At 42.5% G+C, this 14,186-nt stretch overlaps 1 protein-coding gene across 1 annotated transcript in view; it reads left to right on the top strand.

Moving 5' to 3' along the window:
• Positions 1-13,873, top strand: part of scarb2c (scavenger receptor class B, member 2c) — a 39,734-nt gene extending 25,861 nt beyond the window's left edge. Inside the window, exons 10-12 of the mRNA XM_045692629.2 lie at positions 4,471-4,522; positions 12,252-12,404; positions 13,512-13,873. Of these exons, the coding sequence (XP_045548585.1) occupies positions 4,471-4,522; positions 12,252-12,404; positions 13,512-13,550 (244 nt within the window). The 3' untranslated portion in view covers positions 13,551-13,873. The remainder of the gene's footprint in view (positions 1-4,470; positions 4,523-12,251; positions 12,405-13,511) is intronic.
• Positions 13,874-14,186: the final 313 nt, after the last annotated feature.

The following is a 14,186-nucleotide window of genomic DNA, read 5'->3' as shown; positions in this document are numbered from 1 at the left end:
CTTATCCACAACTCTCTGTCCATCGCCGTTGTAATCTACTGGGGAGCCAACATTTCCCCAAACTGGATATTTTAAATGATGATGAAGAATCCTTTAATTCTGGTTTATCGACCCCACCACTTCCCATCTTACAGAACTAGTTCCCGGCTGCGCCTCACAAAAGGACAGTTTGAAATACACCAGTTAAGATTTGAATTTTGATTACAATGTGAGCATAGGCTCTAGTTCAGGGATCTACTAGATTCAGCTGCGGAACTATTTTTCTTGAGCGGATGGTCGGGGGGGGGGGGGGGGGGCCTGAACATAATTACAAATAATTTGTTGACAGCAAATTTACCGCCAGAAACCCAAACAGATATATTTTACTAAAACATAATGTCAATTCTTGCTTACCTTTTTGTATACGATCACATACAGTATATCTCTCTCATGTGTGGGAATACTTTGGAACAGATTTCCAAAATGTAAAATCACTTGGAGCTGATTTGCTGGGGTTTTTACAGTCTTTTATATCCAACAATCTTTTTTTTTTAACATTTTTTTTTTATTATCACCCGCGGTCCGCCGTTAGGGAATCCAGATGTAGTTGTTTTAACAGAATAACTTAGAATGTGTTTTGAGCTCAGATTTACTCAAAAGGGCATAGGCTAGAGTTTTTATATTTTGTTCAACTTTTTTTTATGTATTCAATGGGGTTCACAGTGAGGACGGAACAGAGGTCTCGTACCGAACACCCCTAGAAGCCTGCTATCTCCCATCTCATTGTTCTGAACAGCGTTTTGTGATCCCTCCTGTTTATCAGATATGATCACCTGTAAGATAATATAAACAGTTTAATGACAATGTCCGGTACTTTCGCGACTAAGTTTTATTGTTATTTTTTATTTTTTTTATTTTTAAACCTCCTGCTTTTGGCTGTCTGTGTATTTCATACGTGCATAATCCATGAGCAGATTTACTGGCTTTCCTCGATTAGCCACAAAAATCCCTATTTTTGAAAGCGCCTGTTTTGTTGAAGCTGTGCCGTACCATCCCCCCCAAACGTGGCCCAGCCCCCTAGCAATTTTGAGTTCTAGCCAATGAACTTCAGCCCCTCTAATTTGAGTGACAGCTAGCAAGAGGCCTGGCCAGCGTTATCCAATGAGGTTACAGGGCAGGTCCAACGGAGGGGGAGAGAGACACGTGACGTAGTAGGCAATTTTCGGGGACCACTTTTGGCTACTTTCAGAACTACTGGCTGAAAAGTATACAAAAGTAGCAGAGAATCTCTTTTAATTTATGAAGTATTTCTAATCTATTTCTCAGCTTTTAATATATATATATTTTTTTATCTTTGTAGAGAGAGAAGTGAAACTTGTGTGTCAGAGGTCCTCATCTGCTGGGGCCAAATTTAATGATCCGTTACACTGTTTAAATACACTAGTTAGCTAGTTACAGCAGATTCTGTGTGTGAACAAGCATTGTGTGTATGTGTGTGAGCAGTGTGTGTGTGTTCTTGCCAAGTGCAATTGCTGCAACAGATGGACTTTTGACAGAGCAGAGGGGGAGGAAGTAAATATATCCCACTAAATATATCCCAGATTACGGAACAGTGTTGGAAACTAATGACTCCAGCCCCCCAATGTACAAGAAACAACATGTAGGATATTCTAAATGCCATATTAGTAGAGGAACATAATGACCCCAATTTGACCCCAGAAAGACGTCAAAGGAACCTGCAAGTAAGCATTTCATTGGAAGATGTATACCATGTGTATTCTGTACTTAATTGAATTTAACCATGAGCATTACTGGAAGATCTATGGTTGAGATTGCAGTAAGGGAATGTGAGTAAAACAAATTGCCTTCTTAGTCATTTGGCGGTTTCACTGAGTGTGAGCAAACAACCCCCCTCCCCCCACCTATTGACTGTATAGATAAGTCACGTATGCATACCAGAAAGCATACCCAACATTTAACAAGGTATGGGGTCAGAATGTAAACCCTGGCTGAGTTTTTTTCAAGCCTTTGAGATGTAGCATACATATTAGACCCTGGCTGAGGGGTAGTTTCCTCTGAGAGTGGGGTCACGGCCAGGGTCAGTCATTATCAACGTCGACCGTGGAGCAGTTCCTTGCTTAAGGGCACATTGACAGATTTCTCATCTTGTCGGCTCTGGGATTCGAATTCGCGACCTTTCAGTTTACTGGCTCAACGCTCTAATCGCTAGGCCTCCCGGTCAGTACACCCCCAGCATGCTTACACAAACTTCCTGTAGGTAGTCTCTTCCGAACAGTCTGACCTGTTTTTTTTGGAAAAACGAAATTACCAATCAATTAAAGTGATTTTTCTCCAACCACATAACATGCCGACAGTCATCAGACTACAATGTATAGCCTTTAGTTGAGACTGACTGTGCTGAGTCTTTCTGAAGAATTGTTAATTACGCTGTTATCATAACTCCATCGGTGACCTTCGGTCAGTCAAAACGCATCAACATCTGACATGGTCCCCAGGGTGTGAACAACAGTATTCGTAAGTCTGAAGTGCACTCTGACTCTGCCCTGTACACCCTTACAGGTGCTCTTTCCTCACATCATTTATTGTGATGAGGATTTGATATGGACGTACTGGTTGTATCATCGTGATGTCCATCGGACCTGGGTTCAATTACATTTAAAAAAAAAAATCATTTAAATCCATTTAGCTTTTGTTTTAGTCTGCCTGGAGGGCCAGGTGGGCATGGTTTGCGAGCTATTCTATTGGTTCCATTGCACCAGGCAAGCTCAATCAAGCCAAGCTACTAAAGTATTGGAAAGGATTTCAAATAGTATTTGAATCCAGGTCTGGTGTCCACCATGCACTCATCTGACCTTATCGTTTCCCTTATTTTTATTTTTATAATTTGTTCGTCACTAAATTAAGTAATTAGCTAAAAAAAAAAATGTTAAGACTGAGTTAATTGTGTTTTTCTGATGGTTTCTTATAAAACAAAACATCAGTTTGTTGTCTCGAGTTAGTGCTGCTGGTCTAACTAACTACGACCACATTTCCAGGTTAGTTCAGGTTAAATTCATTTAGATGCGATTGTGTGTGTGTGTGTGTGTGTGTGTGTGTGTGTGTGTGTGTGTGTGTCCAGTAGCATGGTACGACTTGGATCAGTTTCAGTGGTGTAACATACATAGTGCTACTCAACTACTGGTCGGCACATGAAATATGGGGTATGGAATGGCTTGCTGGTGATGTTGGCAGGCTTCATCTTGTTCAGAGCACTGACAAACACACCGTACTATAGTAGTGTATTAAGTGAGCGGTTTAAAATGTAAATGGCTAACAAGTAGGTTTTGGGCGGTATCCAGATTTTCATATAGTCATACCGTCCTTCTCTCATCCCGGGATTTACGATATTACCGGCATAGTACACAAGGGGGTGCTAAAAACATAAGAAAAGCCCACTGGGCCTCTATTACCAAAATTAGCACAAACTAATAATAGCGAAATCACATAGACAATGTTAGCTAAATGCTAACGAGTGAAAACGATCAAACTAATTGCGAAGACTAGCAAATCCAGCTCATAACAGTATACAAGCATAGCCAGTGGCTACCAGATGTTATTTTCGGTGATATCTGCCAGAAGTCAAAGAGCTCTAGTTGAGTTATCTGTATAGCTGCCATTTTTGTCCCTACTAGTGTTTTTTTTTTTTTTTTTTTTTTTTCCCTTCTTCTCTCTTCTGCTCCACGTTCACATGCTCCTCTTCCTTCAGAAAAGCATGCATCACTACTTTGTTCATTTGCACAATTTACCTCGTTCACTTTCACTTGTAAATGTCCACGGCCAAACATTTTAGTAGTGAATTGTATATGTGTAACTTCATCACCTCGTGTGCTGCACCACAGAGATTTCTCCTAAAGTATTACACAAGTTGACTGCAGGTTGTTAACTTAAGTTGCTACAAATATTCAAATTTTATTGCAAAAACTTCAATAAGTTTTGAGGGTATTGAAAAACTATCCTGTGGCTTTCCTCAAATACCACGGTATACCGCCCAAACCTAGTAACAAGCAGGTTCTAAGATTACAGCAGAGTAAATGCATTCTGAAAATAGATTTACATAGTGCGGAATACAAGTCCATTCTTAAGTGATTTCATGCAATGATCATACAGGGGGAAACTAAGGAGGTGTGACTGACTGGCAAACTAATGTTGAATTTGTCAATTGCTTAAAATTAGATCAATGTTAGGGGTTAAAGTTCAGGTTAGGGTTAAGGTTAGGGTCAGTTTTAAATCAAATGTTATTGGTAACGTAAACATATTTAGCAGATGTTATTGCGGGTTTAGCGAAACGCTTGTGTTCCAAGATCCAACAGTGACTTTTCAGGTTTTGATGTCGGAATGTCTGTATGTCACGTCCCTTAAGTCTCACGATGATTAAACAATGGCTTTAGATTCTATAGTTGTTCTAACATTTGTCCTCCATTCTCTTTGCAGCCAAACAGGTGATATCAGGACTCTGGTGTTTCCTGTACTCTATCTCAATGAGGTAAGCTGGGCGTGGTCATTATTTCACGTAATGTATCTGCTATTTACATGCATCTTCATTGTGCCTACTGGCAGACTGACAACACCTCTGATGGCCCAGCATATAGCTTCATTTAGTTCGGGTCCCCTTCTGCTGTTGTTTTCGAAGATGTTTTGGGGTGTCCACGTTCGTATAATGTATTGCTGTTAGTTTGTCATGTGATTTAACTAATTATCTGACTAAGCGATTGTTCCCCACTAGGTCAAAGTAAAAAAAAAATCCTGATCCAAAAACATAAATAGAATGACACATGGCTCACAACAATGCTGAACATTTTTCTTAGATGAGAAAACATGATACATGCTCAGCCAGGAATGTCCTTAAGCCTTACGCCAGTTATCTGGAGCAAAGGTAACTCAATAGCAGACCACTCCTGCGTCAGGCTTCATAACATTTGTTATGACCACCTTATGTAGGCCTTAGACAGAGGGGGTTTTAGGAGGAAGCTTTCAATGGGTCAGTAGCCTACCGAGTAATATGAGAAGAGTGCAGTTGCTGAACTTATGTAGATACACTAGATTACCAAAAGTATGCTCGTCGAACATCTCATTCCAAAATAATGGGCATTAATATGGAGTTGGTTACCCCCTTTGCTGCTATTACAGCCTCTACTTTTCTGGGAAGGCTTTCCACTAGATGTTGGAACTTTGCTGCAGGGACTTGTGGGTGATTAAACCTGTCTCGCAGTCGGCGTTCCAATTCATCCCAAAGGTGTTCGATGGGGTTGAGTTCAGGGCTCTATTTGGCCAGTCAAGTTCTTCCACACTGATCTCGACAAACCATTTCTGCATGGACCTCGCTTGGTGCATTGTCATGCTGAAACAGGAAAGGGCCTTTCCCAAACTGTTGCTACAAAGTTGGAAGCACAGAATCGTCTAGAATGTCATTGTATGTTGTAGTGTTAAGATTTCCCTTCACTGGAACAAGGGGCCTATCCCGAACCATGAAAAACAGCCCCAGACCATTATTCCTCCTCCACCAAACTTTACAGTTGGCACTATGCATTGGGGCAGGTAGCGTTCTCCTGGCATCCACCAAACCCAGATTAGTCGAACGTACGTACTACCGTTCAAAAGTTTGGGGTCACTTAGAAATGTCCTTGTTTTTTTAAAGAAAAGCACATTTAAAATAACATAAAATTGATCAGAAATACATTGTAGACATTGTTAATGTTGTAAGTGACTATTGTAGCTATGGAATATCTACGTAGGCGTACAGAGGCCCATTATCAGCAACCATCACTCCTGTGTTCCAATGGCACGTTGTGTTAGCTAATCCAAGTTTATCATTTTAAAAGGCTAATCGATCATTAGAAAACCATTTTGCAATTATGTTACCACAACTGAAAACTGTTGTTCTGATTAAAGAAGCAATAAAACTGTCCTTTTAGAAAAGTTGAGTATCTGGAGCATAGGCATTTGTGGTTTCGATTACAGGTTAAAAATAGCCAGAAACAAAGACCTTTCTTCTGAAACTAGTCAGTCTATTCTTGTTCTGAGAAATGAAGGCAATTCCATGCGAGAAATTGCCAAGAAACTGAAGATCTCATACAACGCTGTGTACAACTCCCTTCACAGAACAGCACAAACTGGCTCTAACCAGAATAGAAAGAGGAGTGGGAGATGCACAACTGACCAAGAGGACAAGTACATTTGTTTCTCAAATTAGACACTGACGCCTCACAAGTCCTCAACTGGCAGCTTCATTAAATGGTCCAGGCAAACACCAGTCTCAATGTCAACAGTGAAGAGGTGACTCCGGGATGCTTGCCTTCTAGGCAGAATTGCAAAGAAAAAGCCATATCTCAGACTGGCCAATAAAAATAAAAGATTAAGATGGGCAAAAGAACACAGACACTGGACAGAGGAACTCTGCCTAGAAGGCCAGCATCCCGGAGTCGCCTCTTCACTAGTTTATTGCATAGTTACAATGTGTAATCATTGATGTCCCAGGAGCAGTAAATAAGTGTATAATTGTAATGCATACATGCAGACATAGCATCATTCAAAGAATGGAGTTTGATACACCTGGTATTGAATAATGACTGAAAAAGAATGTCTCACAGAGATTCATACCTGAACCGCACCTTTATTTGCCAAGGAAGAGTTCATTATCAGTGAATATATTCAATGTACAGGCTACAATGTGGGGATCTCATGCGAGGTAATAACTACAGTACATGTATATAGGACTTGTATCCTTGGCACAATAAAGTTATTATATTCTACTCTATCCATAGGCTTCATTAATGCCATTCAGACTTGAAGTTGATACAAGAACAATGATAGCTGATGTTCATAGATTGGTATGAATATAGGTTCAGAACCTATCGTTTTTGGGTCCATACACAGATCGGCTACATACTGTAGCTAGCTACAATTCTATAGGCAAACAGTTAATTCTATCTTTCACTACACAATAAGCAAGTAAATAGTTAGCTAGCTATGTTACTTCAGCTGCATTGCAAGTTAAGCTTACACAATTGTACATTTGCACTAAATATTTTAGCTAGCTAGATTCTTTACATCCACTGTTTCCCCAAGATGACAGCCTGGTTTGCTGGTTTTCTCAGTGTCATACTCATGTCATAACACCAGCTAGCTAGCTGGCTAATGTTAGCTAGTCAGCTAACTTACTAAATAGCGATTTTCGTAAATTAACTTTATGACAAAAAATATGCACAATCGTTTGTCTCTACATTAACTAACATATTCCTCTCAATTGTACATTTTTGGCTTGACTCGTTATGACGTTATAATTACTTACGTTTGCTACCTCCGTAATGTTTTGTCAGCCATCTTTGCTGAAGAAAGTCACCAGGGATGGAGGGCTCGTGTCAAATTCGTTATTGGAACCACTCGATATGATTGGTCATATAAAAACCTTGGGACCCAAATGCATAATGAGTGCTCTAACTCCCCCTTGTGGTGGTCTGGAGCAATGAAGCCGTGACGCTGGGTACCTCGGTGTAAGTCCCGCGGTGTAAGCTCGCAACTTTTAAAGGAGGAACCACTGTAAGTAGCTTATGAATGAAATCAAATATCATCGCTCAATAAACATATAGAGAGGAAAAAAATATTTCTGCTTTTATTTTTTATTAATTTGTAAAAATGTTATTCAACTTTTGGTTTTGTGTTACTGGCCTACACACATCTCAATTTAATCCATTTTAAAATCCGACTGCAACAACAAAATGTGGAAAAAGTCAAGTGATGTGACTACTTTCTTAAGGCACTGTATATATATTTTTTTTTTGTGGGGGGGCAACCCCACCACTACGTCACTGCTTATAATTATTATAAGTATAACTATAAGAAATGTAAGATGTGTCCAATAAATTTTATCCAAGTCAGGGCTCCAGCTATGCATTTGGTTTGCTAACTTGCTAGCTTCTACACCTGCATTGCTTGCTGTTTGGGGTTTTAGGCTGGGTTTCTGTACAGCACTTTGTGACATCAGCTGATGTAAGAAGGGCTTTATAAATACATTGATGGATTTTTTGGACAAAATGTTGGATTTTTTTTTTTTTTTGCGATGTTGAGAAGATGGAAAAAAGCTGTCTTTGATATATTCTTTATGTTCATCAAAAGAGAGATCAGGATTCAGAGTAACGCCGAGGTCCTTCAGTTTTATTTCAGATGACTGTACGACCAAGATATGTCAGATCCAACAGCAGATCTCTAGAACTAGCATCTCCCAAAAAAATATATATATATTTAACATTTTCCGGGTCAAGGAAAATGTTAAATATGTCAAGGTTTGGCTTTTTCAAGAGAGGCTTTATTACTGCCACTTTTAGTGAGTTTGGTAAACATCCGGTGGATAGAGAGCCATTTATTATGTTCAACATAGGAGGGCCAAGCACAGGAAGTAGCTCGTTTAGTTGGAATAGGGTCCAGTAGGCAGCTTGAAGGTTTAGAGGCCATGACTATTGTCATCAATGTGTCAATAAATACAGGATTTAAAAACTTGAGTGTCTCCATTGATCCTAAGCCCTGGCAGTGTTGTGCAGACTCAGGACAACTGAGCTTTGGAGGAATATGCAGATTCAAAGAGGAGTCGGTAATTTGCTTTCTAATTATATTTTCGTCAAAGTAGTTCATGAATGTATCACTGCTGAAGTGAGTCATCCTCTCTTGGGGAATGCTGCTTTTTAGTTAGCTTTGCGACAGTATCAAAAATACATTTTTGGATTGTTCTTATTCTCCTCAATTAGGTTGGAAAAATAGGGTGATCGAGCAGCAGTGAGGGCTCTTCGATACTACACGGTACGGTCTTTCCAGTTTTCTGGAAGCTTGCTTCATGGCTCGTGTATTTCCTGTATACCAGGAAGCTAGTTTTTGTTTTTAGAGGTGCTACTGCATCTTGGGTATTACGCACTACATTTAGATCCTAGGTCTGATCAGATTATTTGTTGCGATTGCAAAAGTAATAAGATGGTGGTCCGAGAGTCCAGGATTATGACGAGAAACACATAGATCCACAACATTTATTCCACGGGTTAAAACTAGATCCAGAGTATGACTGTGGCAATGACTTGGTCCGGAGACATGTTAGACAAAACCCACTGAGTCGATGATGGCTCCAAAAGCATTTTGGAGTGGGTCTGTGGACTTTTCCATGTGAAAAATGTGAATGATCTGCCATGACTACAAGGTCCGATAGGAATTCAGGGAACTCTGTGAGGAACGCTCTATACGGCCCAGGAAGCCTGTAAACAGTAGCTATGAAAAGTGTTTGAGTAGGCTGCATCGATTTCATGACCAGATGCTCAAAAGATGAAAACGCAGTCATTTTTGGGGAGGTAAATTGAAATTTGCTATCGTAAATGTTAGCAACACCGCCGCTTTTGCGAATTGCGCAGGGGATATAGTAACTTGTGTAAACAGGAGGAGAGGCCTCATTTAACACAGTAAATTCATCAGGCTTGAGCCATGTTTCAGTCAGGCCAATCACATCAAGATTATGATCAGTCATTAGTTCATTGACTATAACTGCCTTTGAAGTGAGGGATCTGACATTAAGTAGCCCTATTTTGAGATGTGAGAGATCACAATCTCTTTCAATAATGACAGGAATGGAGGACGGCTTTATTCTAGTGAGATTGTTAAAACGAACACTGCCATGTTTAGTTTTGCCCAACCTAGATCGAGGCACAACAGTCTCAATGGGGATAGCTGAGCTGACTACACTGACTGTGCTAGTGGCAGACTTCACTGGCTGTCTCATTGTGGCGCTAGAGGAATTTGAGCCCTGTCTATGTTCGTAGATAAGATGAGAGCACCCCTCCAGCTAGGACGGAGTCTGTCACTCCTTAGCAGGCCAGGCTTGGTCCTGTTTGTGGGTGAGTCCCAGAAAGAGGGCCAATTATCTACAAGTGCTATCTTTTGGCAGGGGCAGAAAAGTTTTCAACCAGCGATTGAGTTGTGAGACTCTGCTGTAGAGCTCATCACTCCCCCTAACTGGGAGGGGGCCAGAGACATTTACTCGATGTCGATGCATCTTTCTAGCTGATTTACACGCTGAAGCTATGTTGCGCTTGGTGACCTCTGACTGTTTCATCCGAACATCGTTGGTGCTGACGTGGATAACAATATCCCTATACTCTCTACACTTGCCAGTTTTATCTTTAGCCAGCACCCTCTTCAGATTAGCCTTAACGTTGGTAGCCTTGCCCCCGGGTAAACAGTGTATGGTCGCTGGATGGTTCTTTTTAAGTCTAATACTGCGGGTAATGGAGTCGCCAATGACTAGGGTTTTCAATTTGTCAGAGCTAATAGTGGGAGGCTTCGGTGGCTCAGACGGGTGCAGGAAAGACCTGAGAAGGCTCAGACCCCGTAACGGGTGGAGGAAAGACCTGAGAAGGCTCAGACCCCGTAACGGGAGGAGTAGAGACCTGAGAAGGCTCAGACCGCGTAACGGGAGGAGGAGAGACCTGAGAAGGCTCAGACCCCGTAACGGGTGGAGGAGAGACCCGAGAAGGCTCAGACCCCGTAACGGGAGGAGGAGAGACCAGAGAAGGCTCTGACCCCGTAACGGGAGGAGGAGAGACCTGAGAAGGCTCTGACCCCGTAACGGGAGGAGGAGAGACCTGAGAAGGCTCAGACCCCGTAACGGGAGGAGGAGAGACCTGAGAAGGCTCAGACCGCGTAACGGGAGGAGGAGAGACCTGAGAAGGCTCAGACCGCGTAACGGGAGGAGGAGAGACCAGAGAAGGCTCAGACCGCGTAACGGGTGGAGGAGAGACCTGAGAAGGCTCAGACCCCGTAACGGGTGGAGGAGAGACCTGAGAAGGCTCAGACCCCGTAACGGGTGGAGGAGAGACCTGAGAAGGCTCAGACCCCGTAACGGGTGGAGGAGAGGCCTGAGAAGGCTCAGATCCCGTAACGGGTGGAGGAGAGGCCTGAGAAGGCTCAGACCCCGTAACGGGTGGAGGAGAGACCTGAGAAGGCTCAGACCCCGTAACGGGAGGAGGAGAGACCTGAGAAGGCTCAGACCCCGTAACGGGTGGAGGAGAGACCTGAGAAGGACCTGAGAAGGCTCAGACCCCGTAACGGGAGGAGTAGAGACCTGAGAAGGCTCAGACCCCGTAACGGGAGGAGGAGAGACCTGAGAAGGCTCAGACCGCGTAACGGGAGGAGGAGAGACCTGAGAAGGCTCAGACCCCGTAACGGGAGGAGGAGAGACCTGAGAAGGCTCAGACCCCGTAACGGGAGGAGGAGAGACCAGAGAAGGCTCGGCCTCTGACCCCATAACAGGAGGAGGAGAGACCTGAGAAGGCTCAGACCCCGTAACGGGAGGAGGAGAGACCAGAGAAGGCTCGGCCTCTGACTCCGACTCGTTGCTTAATGGGGAGAACCGGCTGAAAGTTTCTGTCGGCTGAATGAGCGACACCGGTTGAGCATTCCTACAGCATTTCCCTCCAGAAGCCTTGAGAAAGTTGTCCGGCTGCGGGGACTGTGCGAGGGGATTTAGACTACTATCTGTACTTACTGGTGGCACAGACCCTGTTTCATCCTTTCCTACACTGAAATTACCCTTGCCTAACGATTGCATCTGAAGCTGGGCTTGGAACAACGGCTATCCTCACCATAAGGCAATAGTTATCCTGTATATGAGTACAGCGACTGCAGTTACATGGCATAGTGTTAATGTTACTACATAGATTCGGCTGGTGGAGGTGCTGTAGAACCATGTCCACATAAAGCGTCCGGGGTGAAAAAGTTGAATGACAAAAGTTGAGCGAGGGGGAAAAAAACGAAGACATTGGTAAATGTGTTAAATATAGATTTTCATTAAATGGTTATTAAAAGTAAAAAATAAATAAAAAAATTGGGGCAAGTATCAACAAATAGCACAGCAGCACAGAGACAAGTCCGGAAGTTGTGACTTTGTCACCACAATCTCTGTGGTTTTGTCAACAGAATATCACAGGTTATCTGGCACGCACACACACACACAGACACACTTGATCATGTTGTTGTTAGCAAATCGTCTGACCAGTTTTAACTCAACTCTGCCTCAATATAAGAGAACAGAGCGTTCCTCAGCTATTTAACTCTTTACCTGTCACCTCTTACGTGTTACATTTTAGCCTGCAGATATAATGCATTATGATCCAGTTATAATGCATGGTATGACTTGACATAAGCATGTATGACCCCATTTATGTCTTCTCTTCTCCCCACAGAGTGTTGTGATCGATGAGGTATCGGCCAAACAGCTGCAGCTGATCGTGGCGGAGGGCAACGTAGTGGTCAACATACCCTTTATGCTGATTGGCTTAGGCATCCTCCTGGGCGTGGTCTTCATGGTGGTCCAGTGTCGTCAACGGATCCCAGAGGTGAGAGGTCATAGCCGTAGGTCATTGGTCATTCATGTGTCGTATGGCTCAGGTCCAAAGTAGTGCACTATATTTTATTATTTATTTGTTTAACTAGGCAAGTCGGTTAAGAATAAATTCTTCTTTATAACGACGGGCTAGGAACAGTGGGTTAACGGCCCTGTTCAGGGGCAGAACGACAGATTTTTACCTTGTCAGCTCAGGGACTTGATCGAGCAACCTTTCGGTTACTGGCCCAACGCTGTAACCACTAGGCTACATGCCGCCCCTATATAGGGCAGGGTCTTCCAGTCAGGCACGGTCCTGGGGACCCCCCCCCCCCTGGGGACCCCCCCCCCCCCTGGGTGCATGTTTTGGTTTTGCCCTAGCACTACACAGCTGATTCCAGTAACCAAATCCTTATCAAGGTTCATTATTTCAATCAGCTGTGTAGTGCTACGGCAAAAGCCAAAACGTGCACCCAGGGGGGGCCCCAGGACCGAGTTTGAACAACCTGACTATGACTTCATGAAGATGTCATCTGTTCCATTTGGGAGTAGTTATGTAAGTCATAAACAACTCCACCCTGTAGCTACATGTTAGTGTAATAATACCAGGAAACTGGAGGAAGAGAATGCTCCCGACACATTATCAGGGGCTGCTCCCACAGAAAAACTGCATTCAGCCAATCAGAATCGAGTATTCAATGTTTTGGTATAAAAAAAGTGACCGTGGCAGCATCCTGAGAACTCCCACACAGCTTTCTATGATGGATACATGTTCCCCACTCAGGATGTTGTCAAAACACTATGTGCTTAAAGAGTCATTACTAGGTATAGTTAGTTGGCTGTTGGTCTGTTTTCTTATCTAACAATGTACGGGGGCGAAATCAACCATCAAGAACACATGTAGGTCTCGTCACTCAAACTTCTAAGTCAGAGTTGAGTCCCTAGACCCTTGCGTAAAACTCAGCCCTTCATACTCAAGTCCTTTTTTCTTGAGCCAAGTCCTTTTATGCTTTATGCTCGAGTCCTGGGATACACAACATGTAAGGCTCATTATCTGAAAACAGATCTGAAATCAGATCGGACTAAATATTGATATATTTTTTCTTAATGTTCTCCTCAGAGCTCTTCTGCCGAACGCCAGCCCCTTCTGAAGTCCTAGTCCCACAAGAAGTAGAATTCACTCCACAGGAAGTGGAATCCTGGGAGGACAGGATTAGGATTGCCATCCATGTTTTGTTAACAATATCAAGGGTTCTGACTGTGTACTATCTCCACTTTACCAGATTTAATCAGCTTCTACCCTGTAACCATACCATCACTATTGACTCTACTGTAAGGCTTGATCAGGAACCAGATTGAGAATTGTTTTAATCTTTGAAAATGAATAGTTAAAATACTTTCTAAAGTCTGACATTTTAATCCGTTTTTATTTTTGTTTTTATCCAAAATTGTTTTGTTTTTTTAAACATGAGTTACAAGGAAGCTGACTGTACTTTTTTTATTTAATATTTTTTGTTGCTTTTAAATGTTGTGTTTTAGGGTCACCCAGAGAGATGCAACACTGATAGTAGGGAATGAGAGAGGATAGAAGCTCGGGCAGATTGCCAAGATCATGTCAGACATTGAGAGGCTGTTGAAAAGAATTGCAATATTATTATCATCTATCTCTATCATCATTAGCATTCGGAATGTTGTAAAACTTCAATTAATAGCCTGGGTGTTTATTTGCTTAAATCACTTAGCACAACAGATGTATATTAGAGACAGGCTTCTATTTGAGCCAGGCGTCTATTTC

Source organism: Salmo salar, chromosome 13 (assembly GCF_965601325.2).
Source record: "Salmo salar chromosome 13, fSalSal1, whole genome shotgun sequence".
Taxonomy (NCBI): Eukaryota; Metazoa; Chordata; class Actinopteri; order Salmoniformes; family Salmonidae; genus Salmo; species Salmo salar.
This window is presented reverse-complemented; position numbering and strand designations above follow the sequence as displayed.